Genomic DNA, 27,202 nt, shown 5'->3' with positions numbered 1-27,202 from the left:
CAATGAACAGAACCAGATAAGGCAAATAACAGAATTATTAGAGAAGAAAATTAAAATAACTATGATTACCCTTTTAAAGACTCGGCACAAAGGTAGGAACATGCATCAACTCATGAGAAATTTCAGGAGAGATGAAAATGGAAATGCAAAAAATAAAAAACACAGTAACAGAAATGAAGAATGCATTCTATAGGCTCATTAAAAAACTAGGGGAGGAAACTTTTAGTGAGCTCAAGATAAGTCAGGTCAGGCTCAGTGGTTCATGCCTGTAATCCCGGCATTTTGGGAGGCCAAGATGGGCGGATCACTTCAGGTCAAGAGTTCAAGATCAGCCTGATCAACATAGTGAAACTCGTCTCTACTAAAAATACAAAAACTTAGCGAGACATGGTGGTGCATGCTCATAATTCCAGCTACTCAGGAGGCTGAGATACGGAGAATCACTTGAACTCAGGAGGCAGAGGTTGCAGTGAGTCAAGATCGCACCACTGCACTCCAGCCTGGGTGACAGACTGAGACTGTCTCAAAAAAAAAAAAAAAAAAAAAAAAGTTAGGTCAAAAGACATGACCCAAGCCTAGATAAAAAGTGATTTAAGTGAAAAGAAACACATTAAAAAACAACAGCAACAAAAACCAGAATAGAGCCTCCAAGAGTTGTAGACTTCATTAAATGAACCATCATGAATTTAACTGGAATCCCGCAAATTGGCGGTGGGAGGGAGAGCAGTGGAAACATTAGAAGATGCTGTGAATTTTTCAAACATTATTTAAAAGATCATAAATCCCAAGAAACTCAGCGATTCCCCCCTACAAAAGCAGTATAAATATAACACACACAAAAATGTACACATATCCCACGATGTAACATCTCTAACCTGCTATAAAAAATGAATGATATGGCCGGGCACGGTGGCTCACACCTGTAATCCCGGCACTTTGGGAGGCAGAGGTGGGTGGATCACGAGATCAGGAGATAGAGACCATCCTGGCTAACATGGTGAAACCCTGTCTCTACTAAAAAAAATACAAAAAAAATTAGCCAGGCATGGTAGCGGGTGCCGGTAGTCCCAGCTACTCAGGAGGCTGAGGTAAGAGAATGGAGTGAACCTGGGAGGCCCAGCTTGCAGTGAGCCGAGACCACGCCACTGCACTCCCGCCTGGGAGACAGAGCAAGACTCCACCTCAAAAACAAAAAAACAAAAAACAAAACAAAACAAAACAAAAAACGAATGATACATGCCTGCAATCCCAGCACTCCAGGAGCCCAAGGCAGACCACTTGAGGCCAGGAGTTTGAGACTAGCCTGGCCAACGTGGTGGAACCCTGTTAAATACAAAAATTAGCCAGGTGTGGTGGCAGGAGCCTGTGATCCCAGCTACTTGGGAGGCTGAGGCATAAGAATCACTTGAACTCAGGAGGTGGAGGTTGCAGTGAGCTGAGATGGCGCCACTGCACTCCAGCCTGAGCAACAGAGTGAGACTCTGTCTCAAAAACAACCACTACCACCACCAATGACAGCCTGGGCACAGTGGCTCAGGCCTGCAATCCCAGCATTTCTGGAGGATAAGGTGGGAGAATTGCTTGATTCTAGAAGTTGGAGGCTACAGGGAGACAAGCTTGTACTACTGCACTACAGCTTGGGCAATAGAGCAAGACCTTGTCTCAAAAAACAAACACATAAAATAAAATTTAAAAACCACTGATAAAACATATTTGATACTGACAGTAGAAAAAGGAACTAAATAAGAATCACAGCCAACTTCTTATTTGAAACTGTGCAAGTCAAAAGGTAATAAACAGCATCCTTAATATTAGAAACACTGTGAACATTAAATGTATATCCAGCAAAATCTTTCAAAAGAAAAAGTGAAACAAAGTATTTGTGAGACAATCTTTGGAACTTTGTTACCAGTAGAACTGAAATGCAAGAAATGTGAAAGGAAGTTCTTCATGCAAAAGGAGTAAGCACTGGAAAAGAGGCCATTATAACAAAGAAAATGAACTTTAATTTAACTTATACTACTTTAAATTCAAATTTAAATAGCTACACTGGCTAACGACTACCATATTAGACAGCACAGGAATAAAACAAACATTACAAGGTATTATGCATTTATGGCATTTGTAAAAGGTAAAACAGTAATAGCACAAAAGATAACGAGAAATTGTAAATATACATTGTAAATATACTGTTGTAGAGCTCTGACACTATGAAAAATGTGGTGTAATACTGCTTCAATATGGTATATTATTAAAGATGTATAATATAAATCACAGAGAAGCCAATAACTTTTTAAAAGAGAAAAAGTAAGTGTAAGTAGTGAGTCAATGGTCAAGATAAAATGGACTCAAAAACAGGCATCAGAGTAAGCAGAAAACAATTAAGATTATATATTTAAATCCAACTACATCAATAATTACATTAAATGTAAACAGTCTAAACACTTCAATTTAAAAACAGGTTTTTCGAGATGAATTTAAAAAGGCTGTCTAGAACAAACTCATTTTTCTTTTTTTAATTATACTTTAAGTTCTAGGGTACATATGCACAACAGAGCAAACCCATTTTAAATAAAAGACAGATTAAATGGATGGAAAATAATATACAAACACTAAAAGAAAGCTAGAGAGGCAACATTAATATTAGATAAAGTAGACTTTGGAAAAGAATACTATCACAGATAAAGAGGGCATTACATAATGATAAAGGGGTTCGTTCACCAAAAAGTTTTAACAATCCTAAATTTACACGCACCTAACAGGAGGTTCAATACACATGATGCAAAAACTGAAAAGGAGAAATAAACTCACCATTATACTTGGAGACTTCACTCTTCTCTCAATGATCAATGAAACAAACAAAAACTCGGTAAGGAAACAGAAAGCCTAACAAGCACCATCAATCAACTTGACATAGAATACTCCATCGCTAAACAGCAGAATACACATTATTTTGAAGTGGACATGGAACATTTACTGAGAGTAACCATATTCTGATCATACAACAAACATGAAAGAATTTAAAACAAATTATACAAAGAAAGAGACATGCAAAATCACCAAATATTTGGAAATTAAACAGCAGCCTCCATGGGTCAAAGTGGAAGTGACGTAAGAACTTTAAAAATAATCAGTGCATCAAATTTGTGTGAGCACCTCGGGCAGTGATTGGAAGGCAAAGAAAAAAGGTCTCAAGTCAATGACCTAAGCTTACACCTTAATAAATTAACACAGAGGAATTTTAAACCCAAAGCATACAGAAAGAAATAGTAAGGAGTAGAAATCAATAAAACTAAAAATAAAAAAATCAAAAAGCAATCAAATAAAAAGTTGACTTCGAAAAGATTAATAAAATAAACCTGGAACCAAATAAAAACAAGTGAGGTCACATTGCTAATAACAAGAATGAAAGGAAAGACATCACTACAGATGTCATGGGCATCAAAATAATTAAGAAACAATTTTATGACAATGAATAAATGAAATAAGACAAATGCCTTGAAAGACAAAAACTACTAAACCGCACTTAGTGAGTGACTCATACAAAGACTGAAAGCTTTCAAGAAGAAATAGATAACCCTAATAATCCTGTATCTATTAAAGAATGATTGGACTTATCCCTTGAAGCCTTCCAACAAAGAAAACTCTAGGACCAGAAGAGTTCACGTGCAAACTCTAAAAAAAAAAAATTATAAAACAAATAATACTAATCCTGATAAAACTTTTTTCAAAAATATAAGAAACACTTTGCAACTCTATGAAACCAGCATTACGTGAAAAAGTATCTTTCATGAACATAGATGCAAAACAAAAAAAACAAAATATTTCACCAATTTATAAAAATGATACTAGATAATACACCATCACCAAGTGAGGTTTAGCCACAGAATGGAAGATGATTCTACATTCACAAATAAGTTAATGTAATTCATCACATTAACACAGAAACAAACCATATTATCATCTCAATAAATACAGTAAAAATACCTGACTAAACTCAACATCCACTCACGATTAAAACAAAACAAAAAACAAAAAAACTCTCGGCCAGGCACAATGGCTCATGCCTATAATCCCAGCACTTTGGGGGGCCAAGGCAGGAGGATCATGAGGTCAGGAGTTCAAGACCAGCCTGGCCAACACGGTAAAACCCCATCTCTACAAAAATACAAAAAATTTAGCCAGGTGGCGTGTACCTGTAATCCCAGCTACTCAGGGGGCTGAGGCAGAAGAATCACTTGAACCCACGAGGAGGTGGAGGTTGTAGTGAGCCGAGATGGGGCCACTGCACTCCAGCCTGGGCAACAGAGCAAGACTCCGTCTCAAAAACAACAACAACAAAAACTCTCAGCAATCCAAGAATAGAATGGGAACATCCTCAATATGATAAAAGGCCACTTGTCTTAGTCCATTAGGACCGCTATAACAAGCTCCCATAGACTGAAGTGGCTTATAAACAACGGAAATTTATTTCTCAGCTTGGCGCGGTGGCTCACACCTGCAATTCCAGCACTTTCGGAGGCCAAGGCAGGCGGATTACCTGAGGTAAGGAGTTCGAGACCAGCCTGGCCAACACGGTGAAATCCCGTCTCTACTAAAAATACAAAAATTAGCTGGGCATGGTGGCACATGCCTGTAATCCCAGCTACTCGGGAGGCTGAGGCAGAAGAATTGCTTGAGCCTGGAAGACCGAGGTTGCAGTGAGCTCAGATTGCGCCACTGCACTCCAGCCTAGCCAACAGAGCAAGACTCTGTTTAAAAAAAAAAAAAAGACAGAAAGAAATTTACTTCTCAGTTCTGGAAGCTGGGAAGTCCAAAATCAAGGCGCTGGTAGATTCAATGTTTGGTGAGGGCCACTTCCTGGTTCACAGACTGCAGTTTTTTCACTGTGTTCTCATATGGCATAAGGGGATAGGAGCTCTCTGGGACCTCTTTTATAAGCACACAAATCCATTAATGAAGGCAGAAGCCTCATGACCTAATCACCTCCCTGAGACCCCATCTCCAAATACCCTCACAATGGGGATTATGTCTCAACACTATGAATTTTGGAAGGACGTAAGCATTCAATCTATAGCACCACTATCACACTCAATAATGAAAGATTCAAAGCTTTCTTCTTAAGATCAGGAACAGAGAAGGATATCTGCTTTCACCACTGCTATTCAACATCATACTGGAGGTCTTAGTCAGTCTAATAAGAAGAAAAGGTGGAGGGAGTTACATACAAATTGAAAAAAATAAAACGGATCTATATTTGCAAATAACATGATTCTCTACATAGGACAATTCCAAAGAATCTACAAAAAATTTACTCGAATAAATGAATTTAGCAAGGTTGCAAGAATCAAGGTCAGTATGCAAAAACCAACTGTATTTTTACATATAGCAGTGAATAACTGGAAACTAAAATTTAAGAAAATTATTATTTACAATAGTACCAATTATTACTTAGATATAAATCTAACAAAATGAGTAACATCTTTATGATGCAACTACAAAATGCTGACAAAGGAAATGAAAGAAGACCTACATAAATGGAGACAACATGTATTTATGAATTGGAAGACTCAAGATGTCGATTCTTCCTAAATTGATCTATGCATTCAATACAATCCAAATTAAAATCCCTTCAGGACTTTTTGTAGAAACCAACAGGCTGCCTCTAAAAGTTTTATGGTAAAGTTAGAATAGCCAAGGCAATTTTGAAAAAGAATAAAGTTCAAGGATTCATATTACCTAATTTCAACACTTATTATAAAGTAAAAATAACCATGACAACTTAGTATTGGCAAAATTATAGGCACAAAGATCAAGAGAAAAGTACAGGAACAGATTCACCTATATGGTCAACTGACTTTTGACAAAGTTAATTCAATGGGGAAAGGAAAGTAGTCCCAACAAATGGTGCTACAACTACATATACACCTGAAAAGAAAATGAGCCTTGACCCTTACTACACACCATATACAAAAACTAACCCAAAATGTATAATGTGCCTTGACATAAAAGCCAAAACTAGAAAACTTATAGAAAAATCATAAGAGTAAATCTGCACAACTTTGCATTAGGTAAAGAGTTCTTAGAACACAGAAGCACAAATCATAAGAAAAAGTTGGTAAGATGAATTTATCAAAATTAAAAGCTCTTCTTTTAAAGTTAGGAAAATGAAAAAAAAAAACAAGCTTTAGATTGCACTGTGTGTGTTTATGTATCACTGTGTCAAATAAGTTGTATTAAGAATGCATTAAAAAATGCTTACAACTCAGTAAGACAAACCACCCATTTTTTTTGTTTTGTTTTTTAACGAACAAAAGATGTCAACAGATCTTTTGCTCATTAAGACATACACTTGAGCAAATTCTCAGCACCATTAGTCATCTGGTAACTGCAAATTAAAATCCCAGTATGATACCACTACATACCCACTAAAAGCGCTAAAATTTAAAAGACTGAAATAACCAAGTGCTGAGGACGATGTGGAGCAACTGGAACTGTCATACACTGCTGACGGATATGTAAAATAGGACAACCACTCTGGAAAACAGCTTGGCAGTTTCTTACAAAGTTAAACATCTATGTATCATACAACCCAACAAGTTCCATTTCTAGGAATTACCAAGAAAAAAAGATGTTCACAAAAATTCAAAATAAATGAAATGTTCATTGAATAAATGAATGTTCAATAAATGAAGGTTATTTATTAATAACAGCCCCAAACTGTAAACAATCCAGGTATCTGTAAATAGGTGGAATGGTCAACAAACTAGTAAGTCAATACCAGGGACTTCTATTCAGCAATAAAATGAGATGAACCAGTTAAGTACAGAAAAACATGGATAATCCTGAAAAACATGCCAAGAGAAAAAGCCAGATACAAAAGAGTATGTATTACATAATTCCACTTATATGAAATTCTAGAGAAAATGATACCAATTTATAGCAAGAAAAAAAGGATGAGTGCTTTCCTAGTCCTGAGGGTGAAATTGTGACTGATTGTAAAAGGCAACTTTGGGGGAGATGAAAATATGCTATACCTTAATTGTGACATGAAAATATTCCACTCTTGACTGTGGTGGTGTTCACAGAGTACACATTTGTCAAAAACAAAATACACTGTACATTTTAAATCCTCAATAAGGTTGATTTTCTAAGAGGGTGATCTCTCAGGAAAATATAAACCAGGGAATACTGGTGATGACCACATATACCACCTCAAAAGATGTCAAAAATATATATATAAGAAAACTCTTTTATGGTTTTTAAAAATGTCAGAAACAACAACATAATCATCTTGGAAAGCCAAGACTAGAAGAAAATATTTTAATATCGGCGGCTTTACCAGAAAGCTTCAGCAAACATCATAATTAATGCTAAAACATTAGAAGCATTCCCCCTTAAAGTCAGAAACAATACCATGTTTTTAGCTATCAGTGCTATTAGTTTTTAATCTATCAGTGTTCAACATTTTATAGGATGTATAATTGCAAAAGCAATGAGAAAAACACCTAAGTTATAAAAACTGAAAAGGAAACCACAAAACTGTAACTATCTCCTGATAATCAACTCAATAAAATAATTTGATACATGATAGAAAACTCAAAAGTTTGGCTATAACCAGAGAAAAGAGAGAGAGAGGAATGTTATTTAAAGTTTCCATCCACCACACGAATCAAACCATAAAATAGCTAGGAATACTGGGAAGGAATGTTATACGTATGAAGAAAAAAAAGAAAAACTATAAAAATTTCCCTAAGAATATAAAACAAGATGTGAATAAAATGGAGAGGCCACATTTCTGAGGAGAGAGACTCAATACTATAAAGATCAGTTGTCTCCAAATTAATCTAAAATTTCAATACAATCTTATTCAAAATAGCTAAGGATTTTTAGTTGAGTCTAAAGTTTACCTAGAAGAAGAAATGTGTAAGAAACATTCAAGAATATTTTCAACAAGAGTAATAAAGAGGGAGAAAGGGTTACCAAAATTTAAAATACGCATAATCTTTTAACTGAGCAACTCCACTTCTAGGAACCCATGCTCCAGAAATAATCACACATAGAGGAAGTTTACTGAATTGTTAACGGTGGCAGACAATCAGGATGCAAGCAGGACTAGAAGTGGAAGCGGTACTTTTTATCTTACATTCTTCCATACTGTTTAATTTTTTTAAATCAAGGATGAGTTAAAATTTGTAATTAAACATCGATCAATTAATTAGAAAGTTATTTTCACTATAAATCATTATTTGTGATACCAAAAAGAAACTACAATTAAATGTCTTTCAAAAAGGGAATAAATTATAGCCCATTCAAACTGATGAGATACCAGTTAGCCTTTAAAAAAGTATTAGGGAGACCTTTATGTAACAAGTAAAGGTGTTCAAGATATGTAAATAAGTCAATAAGCAAGCGGTATGCAAACATGTTTGGTATATGGTATAGCCTCCCTCAAAAAAAAAAACTTTACCTGTACGTTTATGTGTTTAGAAGTGCATTTGTAAGAGCGTTTTGAAAAATGAACACTAAACTGTCAACTTGACACTGGAGTGGGACTGGGGGATGAAAAGAAATATTCTAATTTTACCTAACAGTCCGTTATTTACATTGTTGAAATGTACATCAAACTTGCCATGTCTGTAATGAATTTTTAAAATTAAGTGGTTATCTCATATAAAATTGACATGAATCCCAAAAGACAATTACAACACTGAAAAATATAGTTTAAACGTTTATTACTGTTATCCTCAGGTTTATTCACATACACTTCACATAATCTGTAGCCTTCAGCAAAGGTGACTGCCATTTTAAAGAAATGTGACCAAATATTTCATGATAAAACAGAATACATTAAGCCTGTAACGAAAATTTTAAACTTCACAAAACCAGCAGACTCAAAAGAAGTGCCTATGCGGATGTAAATTTTTTTTTTTTTTAATGTCCGGAGACAGAACTCTCAGATTACTCTTCCTCCCTGCAAAATGACTATTTACCACCTCCCTTTGCTTCAACTTGGTCTGAGCGTCTTCAAGCTCACCATTTTGAATGTGCGCAAAATGATTAACAGTCATCTGAGGGAGGCCAAATTAAAGGTGCATCTGCAAGAGGAGCTCTGGCCTGACATCGCTAACAGAGAACAGCCCTGGCGGAAGGGTGCTGATCCCGGGAGTAGAGCGACTGCTGCGGCTCGAGCGGGGTGTCTGCGTGCCGAGCCTCACTGACAATCGGGGAAAATGCAGACGCCCAGCAGAGCGACGGCAACGGAAGGCTCCTCGGGGGAGGGGGGCTGCAGGCCTGTGGCGTAAGATGGTTCCGCTCTACGCGGGGAGACGGGAAACCGGCAGAAGGGGGGTGTGAGGTGTTGGTTGGGGGGCACACTCTCGGACAGTGGCGAGTGTACGGGAAAGCCAGCGGGGTCCTTGGCCAAGTCACCAAGGACGGCAGAAGAGGCAGGAGGAAAGAGCGGCAGCGGAGACCCCGATACCAACCGATGTCATCCGTCGGGGGGCGGCGGGAGCGACCGTCCCGGATAGGAGCGCGGCCCGGGTCCGGGCTGGACAGGGCCCAGGAAGCGAAAAAGGGTTCCCACAGCCATCAACCCCACCCACCATGGCCGGCGCAGCAGGCCAGGGACAGGCCCCGCTCCTTCCCGAGGCTAGAGACAGAGAAACTGAGGAGCAGAACGCAGCAATTTCCTCGCCCCGACCCCCACACTCCCTACAGCGGAACAAGCCAGATTGGAAAAAAAAAAAAAAACCCTCACCGAAATGTGCAGCGGCTCCGGAGCGAGAACAGCGCTCGAACCTCCACCCGCCACCACCGCCTTCTTCTCCGCCTCCAACTCCTCCCCCGCCGAACGCGCAGCGGCTGGCGGCTGTGGCGGCGGCGGCGGCGGTGGCGGCGGCGGAAGCAGAGGCGGTAGCGGCGAGTCCCGCCCCTTGCGCCGCGGTTGAGGCGAAGGAGGAGAGTATGCAAGCCCCGCCCTCATGGCAGAGATGACCAATCGGCTTACAGGATCTCTGCCGGGGGACAATGCATACGCCCAATCAGAACCTGAGGAGTGGGCTCACGTCAATGGTTGGGACGTGGCAGAAAAAGGGAAAAATACTTGGACCTTCTCTACAGCCTGCTCCCCCATCTCCCTCAGGGGGAGTTCACCATTGGCTGAAGAGCGGAAAGACGAAGCCGACTCCGTCCCCCACCCCCAGCCGGGCCCACCTCCTTTCCCTGCAGTACTGCGACGTTTGGGGAGGGGGCGGAGCACCGTGTAGGAGCTAAAACAGCGCGGCCTTTTGTGGTTTGGGCTGAGAGAAAAGGGCGGGGTCTCAGGGAAAGGGAGGTGGGTGTGGAGAACTAACAGAAGGACTGGCGCAGTTAGGCTTTTTCGGAAATTCCAATAGCGACAACCAAAATGGAGGCGTTAAAATCGATCCTGATTTGACTGGAAACCTGATTAACAAGGTTAAGGTCTGGCATAAAGTTCAGTTACAATTCAGATATCTGTGGGAGAAAAAAAAAAAGACAGGAGGAAAGGCTCGTTTACCCACCCTGACCCTGGGCACTCTGTGGCGCTTTCCACCCTCCCTTTCCGCGCTGACCCTTGCCCCTCGCTTCTTATTCTGCTGGGGCGGGGTTCAGAGGAGGCCTGCCTTTCCTCTCCATAGCCTTGGGCTGACCACAGCCTCCCAGCTTGCATCTTGAGGCTGTTTGTCAAGCCGGGAAGTAACAGCTCCCATGACATGCAGCCAAAATAAATACAACAGCTGTAGTCCCCGGACACCTTGCTTAATTTAAACCTGGGTAACAGTTTAGTTAATTATGTCAGTGATACAAAACTGTTTCTTCGTTCCGCACATGTTCTTTTTATTCATCTTGAAACGTGTCCGCTTCTCTGATTACAGTCCCGCTGTCTTCTCTTATTCCCTACCCCCGACCCGTCGCCCGGTGCCCAGGATGTATTCATCGCGACCCCTCCCCCACGAATTAAGAGCCCCACTTCTTGTGCTGTCCCCTTAACAACTGCAAACTCTCTTGCCTGTGAACTGAGACAATTTTTTCGCTGTTGTTGGAAACAAATTACCCAAAATTTACTGTAGAAATTTAGGTTTATGAGAATTTGCCAGACATTTTGTGAAATCCCATCTGAATCCCAGCCCACTCCTGTAGTACATTTCTTACCAAGAAACCATTCCTCGCTTGATATTACCCTGCCTTTACACGTGTTGCTGTAGGAGTTCTGACTCTAACCATCCAAGTACCTCTTTGAAAAAAACAAAATTCATATTTTAATTACATTTCCCTAACTTCCCTTTAGGGTGTTCCAGATTGGCCCACTTGGAACATTAACCTGTTCTGGAAGGCAGGGATTCCCAAATTTCAACCTTTTTCATACTGTATCTGTGTATACTACTCACTATCCTTTTTTCTTTAAATAAATGTATGTTTTCTTTAATTTCTTTAAGGAGACTTTATAAAAGTACTATAAATGGAAAACTAGCATCACCTATTATAAGTTGAAAGTAACTGTAAGAAAAATGAATGCAAAACAATGTTTTTAAATTGTGGCTACAGATTGTTGCCCACTAAAGGCTCTAAGTCTAAAGACAACTCTCTTTGTTAAAAGGGCAGGCTACCAACCATTAGACACACATTAAAGATATAGCACTCAAATGGTATTTTTATCATGATGTCATCAAAGGATAGAAAAAATAGAGCCAGAATAACAATCACTTTCTCACTACATGAGTCATTGTTTTTAATCCTGCATGCATGTCCCAACTACAGTTAACCAAGGCATCATAAGTGGGCTCTTACTATGAGAAACACTGGTATGGAGGCTGAAAAAGCCTGTACTCTAGAATCAAACAGACATATTCACATACTGGCTCCTGCATTTGTAGCCATGTGCCTCTGGGCAATCTACTTTGTTCTCTGACCTCAGTTTCCAATTTATTATAAATATGGGAAAGTAATAATACCAATTCATGAGTTGTATAGATTAAATAACCCTATCAATGTAAAGCATATCATGCCTACAATGAAGTACTAAATACATAATAGCTTATGTATTGTATTACTACATAGAGATAATAGTATATATTATTCGCTTATATGTATTATTGTTGATTCCAGGGTTGGGAAGCACTACCTAAGGCAATGGATTGAAGGTACTACATGATATTCTGCAGTGGTTCCTAAAGTGTATTATAATCCCTACACCTACAGCATCAGCATTACTTGGGAACTTTTAAAAAATGCAAATTCTGGCAAGGCGTGGTGGCTCATTCCTGTAATCCCAGCACTTTGGGAGGCTGAGGTAGGCAGATCACTTGAGGTCAGGAGTTCAAGACCAGCCTGGCCAACATAGTGAAACCCTGTCTGTACCCAAAAATACAAAAATTAGCTAGGCATGGTGGCACATGCCTGTAGTCCCAGCTACTCAGGAGGCTGAAGCAGGAGAATCCCTTGAACCCAGGAGGCAGAGGCTGCAGTGAGCCAAGATCGTGCCACTGCACTCCAGCCTAGGTGACAGGGTGAGACTGCCTCAAAAAAATAAAAATAAAAAATAAATATATACATAAAATGCAAATTCTCAGGTGTCAACCTCAGACTTGAATCAGAAACTCTAGGTATGTTGCCCAGCTGTATTTTTACAAGCCTTCCAGGTAATTCTGATATGCATAAATTTGATGACCACGGCCGGGCGCGGTGGCTCAAGCCTGTAATCCCAGCACTTTGGGAGGCCGAGACGGGTGGATCACGAGGTCAGGAGATCGAGACCATCCTGGATAACACGGTGAAACCCCGTCTCTACTAAGAAATACAAAAAACTAGCCGGGCGAGGTGGCGGGCGCCTGTAGTCCCAGCTACTCGGGAGGCTGAGGCCGGAGAATGGCGTGAACCCGGGAGGCGGAGCTTGCAGTGAGCTGAGATCCGGCCACTGCACTCCAGCCTGGGCTACAGAGCGAGACTCCGTCTCAAAAAAAAAAAAAAAAAAAAAATTTGATGACCACTAATTTAAATAGAAGAAGGCTCGGTCAAGGAGTGAGAGGATCTATGTTCTAATCATAGCCTTAGAGTGATGTCAGCCAAAATGAAGGTGTAAGGACCTCTGAAAATTCTCTTCAGCAATGAGAACACTGGCAAAATTGTCAGAACCAGCTTTTTTAGAACTCTGAAAATTTACCAAAGGTTTGCAGCAATCCAGGGAGTATTTATTCAAACAGCTGAATCTCTAAGAACAGTGAGTTTTGTGTCATTTTGACTTGCCCTACTCTAACAGTCACATGTCCAGGTCCACTGTAGCTTTGAAAACCAACAGCCCACAATTGTGAAAATGAGCAGGCTGGTAGCCAGCAGGGGAAGTAGAATGGTGCTGGAGCTCCTTTAAAGAGCCTAATTTCCAGAGAACTGTCATTATTTGACCTATCTGGTGGTTCTGCAGATTGTACAAGGCTGCCTTTATTTGATTTCACTCCAGACTCACCCAGTGCAAAGACTTTTCCCCAGGGGTCATTTGTCAAAAACAAAAACATTGATTAACTTTGCCACTGTCTTAGGCAGTGGAAACAGCTGGGGCCAAATACAGCTTAACCAAACACTTGAAAGTGATGCAGGGCAAGTGGGCCCCAAAACTGGGGCTTAGCCCAGGAAGGTTCCTGGCTTCACCCAGGGAAAAATTTGATGGCAAGCTGCTGGTGTTAGACAGCGATTTTTATTGAAGTGGCAGTGTACAGCAGCAGCAGAGATACTGCTCGTTGCAGAGCAGTGGTAACCCATGGGCAGCATGCCAAGAGTAGCAGCGTATGTGCTGTTGGAAGCTGTATTTAAACCCACTTTTAATTATATGCTAATTAAGAGGTATATTATTAGAACTTTCTAGAGGTGAGGAGTTTTTAGATCCATATAAGGTAATTTTCAGGCCGTTGCCATGGCTTGTTGCCATGGCATTTGTAAACTGTCATGGTCCCAGCAGGAGTGTCTTTATAGTAATGAACAGTGTGGGCAGCTAGAGGTCACTTTTGTTGCCCTTTGCTGGTTTCAGCTGGATTCTTTACTGCACTCTGTTTCTACCAGATCCTGCTCTGGTAAGAGCAGTAGTGATGGGTACTGACCAGTGCTCAAAAAACAAATCCTGCTAATTAATCTCCTACCTCAAAATGTAAAGCTGGAGAATGAGATGTCCATAGGAACTTTGAAAAACTCTGATATGGTTTGGCTATGTCCCCACCCAAATCTCATCTTGAATTCCCATGTGTTGTAGGAGGGATCTGGTGGGAGGTGGTTGAATCATGGGGGCAGATCTTTCCTGGGTTATTTTCATGATAGTGAGTAAAGTCTGATGGTTTTAAACAGGGGAGTTTCCATGCACAAACTCTCTTCTCTTGTCTGCCACCACATGAGACATTACTTTTACCTTCTGCCATGATTGTGAGACCTCCCCGGCCAAGTGAAACTTCAAGTCCAATAAACCTCTTTCTTTTGTAAGTTGTCCAATCTCAGGTATGTTTTTATGGCAGTGTGAAAACAGACTAATACTGTAAATTGGTACCAGTAGAGTGGGGCATTGCTGAAAAGATACCCGAAAATGTGGAAGTGACTTTGGAACTGGGTGACAGACAGAGGCTGGAAGAGTTTGGAGGGCTCAGAAGACAGAAAAATGTGGGAAAGTGTGGAACTTCCTAGAGACTTGTCGAATGGCTTTGCCCAAAATGCTGATAATTATATGGACAATGAAGTCCATACTGAGGTGGTCTCAGATGGAGATAAGGAACTTGTTGGGAACTAGAGCAAGGGTGACTCTTGTTATGTTTTGGCAAAGAGACTGGCAGCATTTTGCTCCTGCCCTAGAGATTTGTGGAACTTTGAACCTGAAAGAGATGATTTAGGGAATCCAGCAGAAGAAATTTCTAAGCAGCAAAGCATTCAAGAGGTGACTTTGGTTCTGTTAAAGGCGTTCAGTTTTATAAGGGAAGCAGAGCATAAAAGTTTGGAAAATTTGCAGCCTGACAATGCAATAGAAAAGAAAATCTCATTTCCTGAAGAGAAATTCTGACCAGCTGCAGAAATTTGCATAAGTAACGAGGAGCCAAATGTTAATCTGGAAAATGTCTCCAGGGCATGTCAGATGTCTTCACAGCAGCCCCTTGCATCTTAGGCCTGGGGGCCCAGGAGGAAAAAATAGTTTCTTGGGCCAGGCCCAGGGTCCCTGTGCTGTGTGCAGTCTACTGATTTGGTACACTGTGTCCCAGCCACTCCAGCTGTGACTGAAAGGGGCCAACATAGAGCTCAGGCCATGGCTTCAGAGGGTGCAAGCCCCAAGCCTTGGCAGCTTCCTTGCGGTGTTGTACCTGTGAGTGCACACAAGTCAAAAATTGAGGTTTAGGAACCTCCACCTAGATTTTAGAGGATATGTGGAAACACCTGGATGCCTAGGCAGAAGTTTGCTGCAGGGACAAGACCCTCATGGAAAACCTCTGCTAGGGCAATGAGGAAGGGAAATGTGGGGTTGTAGCCCCCACACAGAGTCCCTACTAGGGCACTGCCTAGTGGAGCTGTGAGAAGAGGGCCATCATCCTCCAGACCCCAGAATGGTAGCTCCCCTGACAGCTTGCACCATGTGCCTGGAAAAACTGCAGACACTCAATGCCAGCCCATGAAAGCAGCTGAGAGGAAGGCTGTACCCTGCAAAGTCACAGGGGAGAGCTGCCCAAAACCATGGGAACCCACCTCTTGTATCAGCATGGCCTGGATATGAGACATGGAGTTAAAGGAAATCATTTTGGAGCTTTAAGATTTGACTGCCCTGCTGGATTTTGGACTTGCCTGGGGCCTGTAGCCCCTTTGTTTTAACCAGTTTCTCCCATTTGGAATGGCTATATTTACCCAATGCCTGTACCCCCATTTATCTAGCAAGTAACTAACTTGCTTTTGATTTTACAGGCTCATAGGCAGAAGGGACTTGCCTTGTCTCAGATAAGACTTTGGACTGTGGACTTTTGAGTAAACGCTGAAATGAGTTAAGACTTTTGGGGACTCTTGGGAAGGCATGATTGGTTTTGAAACATGAGATTTGGGAGGGGTCAGGGGCAGAATGATATAGTTTGGCTGTGTTCCCACCCAAAACTCATCTTGGATTCCCATGTGTTGTAGAAGGGACCTGGTGGGAGGTGGTTGAATCATGGGGGCAGGTCTTTCCTGTACTGCTCTCATGATAGTGAATAAGTATCACAAGATCTGATGGTTTTAAAAAGGGGAGTTTCCTCGCACAAAGAGTCTGCCACCATGTGAGACATGCCTTTCACCTTCTGCCATGACTGTGAAGCCTCCCCAACCACGTGAAACTATAAGTCCGATAAACCACTTCATTTGTAAATTGCCCAGTCTCAGGTATGCTTTTATCAGCAGTGTGAAAATGGCCTAATAGAAACTCCAACACATTCCTGGGGATCTAGAAGCTCACACACATGCCCACAGCTGTGTGAAGCTATTCATACACTCAGAAAGACCTGTGAAGAACCTAAGCATTCACCTTAGGCTGATCTTGAGGCTCTACATAAGTAGGAAGTGAAGGTTAAGGGAGAGTTATTAACTGCCTGCTTTAGTGTTGAAGCCATGCTCCTGTACTCCAGTACACACACAGACCATCAGTAAACACTGGGAGATGTATTGTTTCCAGGCCTTTAAGAAAATATGTCTACTCATTAGCAGAACACTAAGCTAAGCAAGCAGAAACATTAAACTAACCAAGCAGTGGGAGTGGCCACACAGGACAAAGAATATAGACTTCATAGTAGTTCAGAAAAGTGACTAAACAAGCAGCAATAAACAGCAGCAACAACAAAAAAGTCCAGGAAGGAGAAAGACTCCATTTTCCAGAGCTGCCATATCATATTTTTTAAATGTCTGGTTTTCAACAGAACCAGAAGTCGGTTCTTAAAAAATATATTTTTTAAAATGATGAGCCTTTCACTAGACTGAACAAGAGAAAAATAAAAAAGACTCAAATTCCTAAAATCAGGAATGTTAGAGGAGACATTACTACTGGCCTCACAGAAATAAAAGGTTAACATAAGGAAATACTGCGAACATTTGTATGCTGACAGGCTAGAAAACCTTGACAAAATGACAAATCTCTGGAAAGACACAAACTACCAAAACTGACTCAAGAAGAAATAGGAATTCTAATCTTAGCCTTTTCATTTATGACCTTGGGTTGATTATCTACTTTTCTTGAGCCTTAGTTTCCTGAGCTAGAAAATAGAGATAATAACATACATGTGTCATAGCATTTAAATGAGGTGGTGACTATAGAGAGGTTTTATTAGTTATATATTAGTCACTGTAATAAACCAACTTCTCAAGTCTTAGTAGCACAACATAATATTGCTTATTATTAAAAAGCCGTTTAGCAGAATGAGCAGGATGCTCTACTTCACATTTAGGAACTGAGGTCTACCATCTTTGATATGTGTCTTTCATGATCAGTCTGAGTATCAATATCCAGCCAACAGAATGGAGAAACCTTGGAGAAAGTGAGTTTGAAATATTTCTGAGATTTCTATTGATCTAGCAGGCAAGTCACTGTCATTAGCGATCATGATCTGCCAGCAGATCACCTTGAATCTGTGGAGGCTTGCTGTTAGGCTATGATAGGGTTGGTCTATTTCAGCTTTGCTTTTATTGTTAGGATATATCCCTTATTCCCAGGTCATGTTCCTGACTCACAGAGTTACCCTTCTGGGGTCTCAACTGAAAGCCTGGAATATTTACCAAGGTCTCTCTTTCTCTTGGCAGGACTTACATTCCTGTCTTTGTCTCCTGGGCCATATGACTGCTGAAACCTTCTCAGCCCTTTATTATAGTCTCAGTTGGTATTTTCTGCTGGTTTTCTTGTAGTCTTGCTCTTTGCATAAATCATTTAGGAGTCAGCTAATAACTTGAGGGAAATTTGTATAAAGGTTTTTAGTTTCCTTCTTTGTAGTTCTTTCCTCTTGTGGGTATTTCCTCTTGAGTTCAGCCATTTTGGCAACCTTGAACTCTTATCTCTGTCTCTTCTGTGTACTAAGGGTCCTTGGTGTATCCACTTTCTGTCTGAACTCTTCCTTGGTATCACAATTTGGTAAATTTGGTAAAAACCAAATTGCTCTTAGGGAAAAGTCAGTATGAATGTGAAGCTCACTTCCTGAGTTACCCTTTTCTCAAGGATCATAGGCTCTCAAGTATTTCCAACATTGCTAATTTTTTATGCCTTCAAACATTTGTTGTATATAGTTTCCTAGTGTTTATTGTTGCTGTCAGTGGGTAGGTTAGTCTGATAGGAGTTAATTAGGAGCAGAATTCAACCAGAAGCACACCAGACAGTTGTTTTAAAGTTTTAATAGGAAAATGCATTTTTAAAGTCTAGACTCGTGGTCCTTTAGTAGTATAATTCCTTCCAATTCTTAATAAATTTCTGATATTTTTCCTTTTTGGTAGTTCTATGAGTCTTTAGCCATATTCAGAGTTCTTTCTAGATTTAATTCTCAAGTCTGGTTTAATTCTTTGCTTCCTTATTTCCATGTCTCTCTCTTTCCATTTAATGGTGATTATACCTTGATACCATCAGGCTTGGGTGGGAAAGCCATGCTCTTAAATTGAATTTTTTCATAAAGATTGGTCTTAATTGGTTTTTGTTGATCAAACCCTTTCTGGTTTTTTTTAGCTTACAGTTTAGGGTCTAGTAGTGGAAGTTCACTTTCCCAGTCTTTTGCAGCCCCAAACTTCTGGAATTTCTGTTTCATTTCTATTTGTAAATAGCCATTTCTCACCTGAGCTTATTTCCTTCATCTCATAGTTTGCTAAGCAGTCAGTAACAATAATACACACCTCTAATACTCTGTAGTTTTCAAACCTTTTGCCCTGGAGTTACAGACTGCAGGCACAAGTATCACAGTGATAGACAATCAGAACTGGCTTCTTCAACCTTCATTACAAATTTTTAACACGCCTTTAAGTATGGGAGACAGCACTTCTTAGGACTCCATTTCTTGGATTCCTTAGCTGTTAGGCTGCCAGATATCATTTAGGTTCTGCCAATTACAAGCACCCACATGAGATTTGGAAGGTGAAGTGAATTTCATAAGTCAAAGCTACCGTTCTGCTGTTTTGGCTGTTTCTGCTGCAGACCCAGTGTGGAGGAATTGGAATTATCTCTAGCAGCTGTGGCAAAGATCTAGTGTCTGATACTGAGTTCTGTGGCAAAGATCTAGTATCTGATATTGAGTTCTGTGGCAGTCCAGAGTCAGGTTTGGACATCATCTTGTTGGTATGAATTGTGATACAGATTGTGTGGTACTGGAGCTGGGAGTGACAGTGAAGTTTTCCTTGAACTGCCAAGCAGCTCTTGGTGCTTATGGTAAGGGCACAAGTTCTTTTGGCCCAGTTTTGCAGTGTGACTTTAGGGATAGTTCATGGAAGCTCCAATTAGAGCCTATTTCATCAGCCTTCACAACAGTAGTGTGAGACATTTTATAACAAATAATACACTTTTTGTCTGACCAAACTCGCTAGAGTGGATTAAGTTCTTTAAAACTATTTCTAAATAGAACAATAGGTAACCTGATTTTTTTCTCTCAGAAAAGTTTTAGTACATTTCCTCTTTGTGTTCTAAAATTTTGCAACAATTTGTTCTAAATGTTTTTCTTTTTTTCTTTTCTTTTCTTTTTTTTTTTTTGACTCAAGTGCTAAGCATTGGGTAAATCCTATTCTGTATAAATACTTAAATCTTTGAGCCCAGGGAAATTTTCTTGTATTATTATATTGATAATTTCCTCCATTCTCTTTTCTTTCCTCTCTAGATATCTTCCAATTGTTTTCTCTCACTCTTTCATCTTCTTTTTGTTCAAATTTCTTGGAGAATTCTTAAACTTTATATTTTATTACTTGTATTGAATTTTTCTTTTTCTTTCTTTCTTTATTTTTTTTTGAGATGGAGTCTCACTCTGTTGCCCAAACTGGAGTGCAGTGGTGCGATCTCGGCTCACTGCAACCTCTGCTTTCAGGGCTCAAGTGATTCTCATGCCTCAGCCTCCTGAATAGCTGGGATTACCGGCACACACCACCACGCCCAGCTAATATTTTGTATTTTAGTAGAGACAGGGTTTCACCATGTTGCCCAGGGTGGTCTCGAACTCCTGAGCTCAGGCAATCTGTCAGCTTCGGCTTCCCAAAGTGCCAGGATTACAGGCATGAGCCACCGCACCTGGCCAGAATTTTTCAACCATCGTTTTTTTAATTCCTATGATTTCTTCTTTTTCATGCCATATTCCTCTTATATTATGAATATAATCTTTTCTTGAATTTCTCCAAAAATCTTCCTTTTTTTTTTTTGAGACACAGTCTCACTCTGTCACCCAGGCTAGAGTGCAGTACAGATTCTAATTAGATATTTTTTTTTCCATTGCAAAGATTCCTTATGTTCCTTGAACTATGTTGGTTTCTTTCGGTGTCATTTACAGCATTTTAAAATTTTAATATTTCTCTTTCTTACTGCAAGCTTTCTTCAAGTATATGATAATCCTTCATTTGTTTTCTTATTTGAATAATAAATTAATTGGATGGTCCATGAATATGTGTGGGACTTGCTGATTGTCAGGCTTTACTTCAAGGGGAGCTAACTGTTTTCCTGGGAAAACCGTAAATACTAGAATGCCAAAACTTTGCTTCAGGGCTGTTAGATTTCTTTTTGTCTTTTTTGTTTGTTTGTTTCCTTTTTTTTTTTTTTAGATGGAGCCTTGCTCTGTTGCCCAGGCTGGAGTGCGGCGGCACAGTCTCGACTCACTGCAACCTCCACCTCCTGGGTTCAAGCGATTCTCCTGCCTCAGCCTCCCGATTAGCTGGGTGTGGTGGCATGTGCCAGTCTCTCCTAAAAATACAAAAATTAGCTGGGTGTGGTGGCATGCGCCAGTAGTCCCAGCTACTTGGGAGGCTGAAGCGGGAGAAAGGATTGAACTCGGGAGGCGGAGCTTGCAGTGAGCCGAGATCGTGCCACTGCCCTCCAGCCTGGCGACAGAGCGAGACTCCATCTCAAAAAAAAAAAAAACCAAAAAAAAAAAACCAAAAAAAAAAACAACCCATATATATATATATATATATATATATATATATATATATATATATATATATATATATATTTTAAATTGTAGTAATTGCAAAATGCCAAGACAAATAGGCTAGGAGATTCATAGCATGATATCAGCTGTTAGTGAAAAGACAAATTCTGAAGAATTTGAAGGAAGAATCGATATTGATTGGTCCAGCTTTTTACTCAATGCAGAAATCCTTTCCCAAGGTCTATTCAACACAACAATATTTGAGGAGCTTATTGAGATAAGGTTTTATTCCATCTCTGAACTATTAGAAGTAGAATGTTAGAAATTTCTTACTTAGGTAAGATAAAATCTTCCTCATTTATTTATTTATTTATTTTTCAGATGGAGTTTCACTCTTGTCGCCCAGGCTGGAGTGCAGTGGTGCAATCTCAGTTCACTGCAACCTCTGCCTCCCAGGTTCAAGTGATTCTCTTGCCTCAGCCTCCCAAGCACCTGGGATTACAGGCATGCACCACCACGCCCAGCCAAAATCTTCCTCCTTTATAACATTCACCCATGAGTTTTAGATCTGATGGCTCTAGTTATTCAGAATAGAATATAGAAAGTTTTGTCTGGCTGGACACAGTGGCTCACACCTGTAATCCCAGCACTTTGGGAGGCCGAGGTGGGTGGATTACCTGAGGTCAGGAGTTTGAGACCAGCCTGGCCAACATAGTGAAAACCGTCTCTACTAAAAATACAAAAACTAGCCAAGCGTGATGGCACACGCCTGTAGTCCCAGCTACTCAGGAGGCTGAGTCAGGAGAATCGCTTGAACCCCGGAGGTGGAGGTTGCAGTGAGCCAAGGTAGTGCCACTGCACTCCAGCCTGGGAGACAAAGTGAGACTCTGTCTAAAAAAAAAAAAAAAAGTTTTGTTTGCAGTCCGTATTTGTTTCTTACTAACTAGATGACGCAATTCTTGCTTTCTACATATGGAAAATGAGGAGTATAACAGCACCTACCCCTAAAGAGTTAACATGAGGAATAGTGCAATAATTAGCAGTTAGGTCAGTATCCAGCACATAGTGAGCATTCAATAATTAGTGACAATGATCACTAATTAAATGATAATTATGATGATGATGACTGAGGAGAGCAAAGATCACCTGGTGGCCATCAAGCAGACCATCCAGAGGCAAAACTCCTTAACTGAGGAATTAAGAAGTGATTAGACTTCCCTATTACCTAAAGCAGGGCTGTGGTTCCAGACTTCTTTTCCAAAAATTTTTAAGTTACTAGAATTTCTGTACATCTCCAGAATGCATGCATGTCGAGACTTGTGCAACCCTTGCTAACACCAAAATGCCTACAAATGTAATCATTTGTCATGACCTACATGGCTAATAAATGATTCAAATTACTTTTAAGCTCCCACTTTAAGGTCCATAAATACCCCTAAGGAAAAATCCACTGTGGTGTGCCCAGTCCTCCCTTGCCGAGGTATCCTGCTGCACTTTCCTGCAGCATTCTTTCTGTCTCATGAAACCGCCATTGCAAAATTGTAACTGAGACAGTGAAAGAGATCTGACCTAAACAACTCCATCTTGCTTCTAATCACTAAGCCGTCTTTGTTCGTTCCTGGGCGTAAACTGAACTAACTTTGGGAGAACTTGGTTTATACTTTATAGTTTAAAACAAAGATGATCACAGCTCTTTCCCAAAACAAACCTCCTTCTTGCCTGGGATGAGACTGCCTTTGTAGGACTATCAAATTAAGCACAAGATTAGAAATTATGGCTTAGGAGTCATGCAGCTGGAGGCTATAAGTAAGATTCTGACCCTCCCAAGACTATTCCTAAGATCAGTGTTTGAGATATTTTGCAGACCCTGCACTTAATGGATGAGCTGTCACCACCCAAATCCATAAACTGGCTCATCTGATCTTGTGACCTCCACCCAGGAACTGACTCAGCACAAGAGGACAGCTTCAACTCCCTATGATTTCATCTCTGACCCAACCAACCAGCACTCTTGACTCACTGGCCTTCCCCCACCAAATTATCCTTAAAAACTCTGATCCCCAAATGCTCAGGGAGACTGATTTGAGTAATAATAAAACTCCGATCTCCTGCACAGCCAGCTCTGTGTGAATTACTCTTTCTCTATTGCATTTCCCCTGTCCTGATAAATTAGCTCTGTCTAGGCAGTGGGCAAGGTGAACCCATCAGGCGGTTATGCTAATAAAACTTTCCTTTTCAAACCTATATTGCTGTTGGTAAACTCTTACCAACTCATGACTTTCCAATGCTGGGACTCTGACACTTTGCCCAGCATTTTGGTGGTCTGTAAGGGGATTTTACTGAGATTTCTCTTTTTCCTCCCTGCTTCCCTTGGTGCCCTGGTTCTTTACTCATGGGAATTGATGGTCCCTGGCTGAGGCCACTCTTTAGTGGGATCCTGAAGCCTAGAGAAGGGATACCTGTTTGTTGCTGTTCTTAGAGGTGAGAGACTGGCCAGGGTTCTTTTCTGGCCAGTGAGCCAGCTTGAGTACTCTTTGGGAATTGAGGGTTTCTGGCCCAAGTCACTCCCTGGTGTTACCCAAAGGCCAAGACAAAAGGACGAATTTGCTATTCCCTGTCAGGGTAACAAGTCCACTTTCACTTTATTTTTTTATTTTATTTATTTATTTGAGAATGAATTTTGCTCTTGTTGTCCAGGCTGGAGTGCAATGGCGCGATCTCCACTCACTGCAACCTCCGCCTCCTGGGTTCAAGCGATTCTCCTGCCTCAGCCTCCTTAGTAGCTGGGATTACAGGCATCCACCACCACGCCCAGCTATTTTTTTGTTGTTGTTGTTTGTTTGTTTTTTGTTTTTTTTTTTTTTTTTTGAGACGGAGTCTCGCTCTGTCACCCAGGCTGGAGTGCAGTGGCCGGATCTCAGCTCACTGCAAGCTCCGCCTCCCGGGTTCCCGCCATTCTCCTGCCTCAGCCTCCCGAGTAGCTGGGACTACAGGCGCCCGCCACCTCGCCCGGCTAGCTTTTTGTATTTTTTTTTTAGTAGAGACGGTGTTTCACCGTGTTAGCCAGGATGGTCTCGATCTCCTGACCTCGTGATCCGCCCGTCTCGGCCTCCCAAAGTGCTGGGATTACAGGCTTGAGCCACCGCGCCCAGCCATTTTTTTTTGTATTTTTAGTAAAGACGGGGTTTCACCATGTTGGCCAGGATGGTCTCGATCTCTTGACCTCGTGATTTGCCCACCTCAGCCTCCCAAAGTGCTGGGATTATAGGCATGAGTCATCGCGCCCGGCCACTTTCACTTTAACGTTCTGTAAACAGTGCCTTGGAAATGAGCAGCAGCGATCTCAACTCTGCGCAGACACGCGCCACTGGTGGTGCACCCAATTTTGGATTCAAGTTCATCACAGACACTACATCATAAGTTATGGTGAGTTCTCCTTCACATTGGGTTTGAGCTGACCACTGAAACAAGGACATGCCTGGTCTGGTCACCTAGGCAGGGGCAGGCCTTCTATCCATGGTGGGATATCTCTGAATAGAATGAGACAAAAGGATGCCCTAGGGCTCTTGAACTCCCTTTTTCATTCCTACTTACCCTTAGATTGTATTCTTAAAAATTAATCCCATTTTGACTCACAAACTCTCAGGAAGAAGCATATAACTTTCTTTTGTATTCAGAGGTTCCATATGTTCAGGTCTTTTTGGCTTTATCCCAAAACCCAAAATTATGTGAAAATTGTCATGCCTGCTTCCAAGGAACTTCCTCTGTCCTTGATTTTTTGATGTCTTAGATGATCCTTCCTTTTGACTGTCACACTCTTTTCAGCCTGTTCCCACTTCACCTACCCCTTCTCCATCTGCTCCATCCCCCAGTAAACCCCCTATCCCATATCCAGATACTTTATCTGCCTTACATACTGGCATGGGAGTCACGAATGCCACTGGTACAGAGTCCTCGGAAAATCCCTGAAATGTTTTGCCTGTCTTCGAGGTGGCAAATGGAGATTTAGGAACAATTTGAGTTCGTGTCCCCTTCCCAATGTCTAATCTTTCACAAATTCAATCCTGGTTCATTTAGCCAGGATACCTCTAAGTTCATTCAATAATTTCAGGCTTTAACTATTGCCTTTGATTTAACCTGGCAAAACATATTCGTGGTATTAACTACTTGCTGTTCTCATGAAGAAAAGTCACGCATATGGTCTTTAGCTAGAGTTTAGGGAGACGAAGCTCATGCTTGTAATCCTAATGAAAATAGAACTGGGGCAAAAGCTGTTCCCGACACAGAAACCAATTGGCAATATCAGGCTGCCAATGCTGGCCCAAACAGAGGCAGGGGCAGATGAGATTATATGATAACTTGCTTGTTGGAAGGAACAAAAAAGCCTATAATAAAACCTGTTAATTTTTCTAAACTATGACAAATCACTCAGGAGCCATCTGAGAACCCTGCCCCTTTCTAAGTTAGACTGGTGGAGGCCGTGCATAAATATACAAATTTAGAACCTGAAAGCCCTGAGGGCCAATCCACTCTGGCCATACATTTTATAAGTCAGGCTTCCCCAGACATTAGACAAAAACCCAGAACATTAGGGCAAGGCCCACAAACTCCCTTTCCTACTTAATTAAATTATAGCCTTTAAGGTTTTCAATAACCGGGAGGAAACATCAAAAATAAAAAAGGCTCAACTGGAGGAGGAAAAATGCTGTCACCAGCTAATTACATGGCAACAGCATTGGCACATTGTTTTTTGTTAGCTAATAACCCCAAGGCTAGGCCCTATAATACTAACAGAATGGAGGCCTGTCATCACTGCATAAATCCAGAACAGTGAAGTAGAGAACGTCCAAAACCTTCAGGTTACAAGCCGCCTCTGGGATCCTGTCCTCATTGCAAACAAGAGGATCATCTGAAGAGCGAGTGTTCCTCTCTCCCTCATGAAGGGGGGCACCTCTTACTTCTGGGCTGTCACAACCACAACCTTGCAACCTACCCAACAAGGGGGTCCTGCAGAATGAAGACTAGGGCAAGGGCAAGGGCAAGGAGAAGCACCTCTAACTCTATTCCTGGATTATGATCAAGCCTCTGAAAGTCATCCTCTAGATGACTGACGGGGCCTTGAGGCCATCCAGGCCCCATCTTTTCCATCTCTATGGATGAGCCTCAGGTAAACCTGACTGTGGCTGAACGAGAGATAATGTTCCTCTTAGATACAGGGGCCAGTTATTCAGCTTTAAACGTTTATTATGGCCCAATGTGCCAGTGCTCCATTTTCCTCATGGGTATCAATGGAAAACCCCAATGAGGCTGTTTCACACCTCCACTCCCTTGTAAAACGGAAGGTTATTCCTTTACTCACTCCTTTTTAGTCCCGCAAAACTGTCCTATCATTATTAGATCATGACTTACTCACAAAATTACAAGCTAATTTACAGCTAAGGCCCCCACCTTCTAGCTGTATTAACACACTTCACCAAAAGAGCCACTACAGTCTATGGAACCTCACATTCTAGAACAAGTGCCATTTGAGGTCTGGAATATTTCTCTACCTGGCCATTCAATATCAGCTACTCCTGAGATTATTCAGTTTAAAAATCCCAGTAATTCCCAATAAACCCCTGAATACACCCTTGAAACCAGAAGCATGATAAGAGTTAAATCCCCTAATAACAAAAATTTTAACCCATGGATTCTTGTACCCATGCAACTCACCTTACAACACTCCCATTTTAGCTATAAAGAAACCAGATGACTCCAACAAGTACAGGACCTTAGAATTACTAATGAAGCTGTTATATTTATTTATTCTATTGTCCCAAGTCTGTACACCGTTTTTGGACAGATTCCCCCCACCACAGCTTAGTTTACTGTGCTCGATCTTAAGGATGTCTTTTTCTGCATTCCTATACACCCAGATAGCCAATCTTTGTTTGCATTTGAATGACAAGACTGAGATACTCAAATGATTCAATAGTTAACTTGGCCAGTTCTGCCCCAGGGATTCAGAGATAGTCTCCACTGTTTTGGACAGGCCCTAGCTAAGTACCTGTCCACGTGGGAGCTTTTTCCAGATAGCCATCTGTTCCAGTATGTGGATGACCTACTATCTG

The 27,202-nt window shown here is 41.1% G+C and overlaps 2 protein-coding genes across 2 annotated transcripts in view; one reads left to right on the top strand and one right to left on the bottom strand.

Moving 5' to 3' along the window:
- The window catches only part of PJA2 (praja ring finger ubiquitin ligase 2), a 74,262-nt gene extending 64,375 nt beyond the window's left edge, over window positions 1-9,887 (bottom strand). The window contains exon 1 of the mRNA XM_050793055.1: window positions 9,764-9,887. The gene's annotated coding sequence lies outside the window, so the exon portion shown is untranslated. The remainder of the gene's footprint in view (window positions 1-9,763) is intronic.
- LOC126956139 (uncharacterized) overlaps window positions 8,746-27,202 on the top strand; it is a 604,199-nt gene continuing 585,742 nt past the window's right edge. The window contains exon 1 of the mRNA XM_050792988.1: window positions 8,746-9,887. Within this exon, the coding sequence (XP_050648945.1) occupies window positions 9,610-9,887 (278 nt within the window). The 5' untranslated portion in view covers window positions 8,746-9,609. The remainder of the gene's footprint in view (window positions 9,888-27,202) is intronic.

The sequence above is a fragment of the Macaca thibetana genome, chromosome 6 (genome assembly GCF_024542745.1).
Source record: "Macaca thibetana thibetana isolate TM-01 chromosome 6, ASM2454274v1, whole genome shotgun sequence".
NCBI lineage: Eukaryota > Metazoa > Chordata > Mammalia > Primates > Cercopithecidae > Macaca > Macaca thibetana.
The sequence above is the reverse complement of the archived record's forward strand: the minus strand, read 5'-3'. Positions and strand labels throughout refer to the sequence as shown.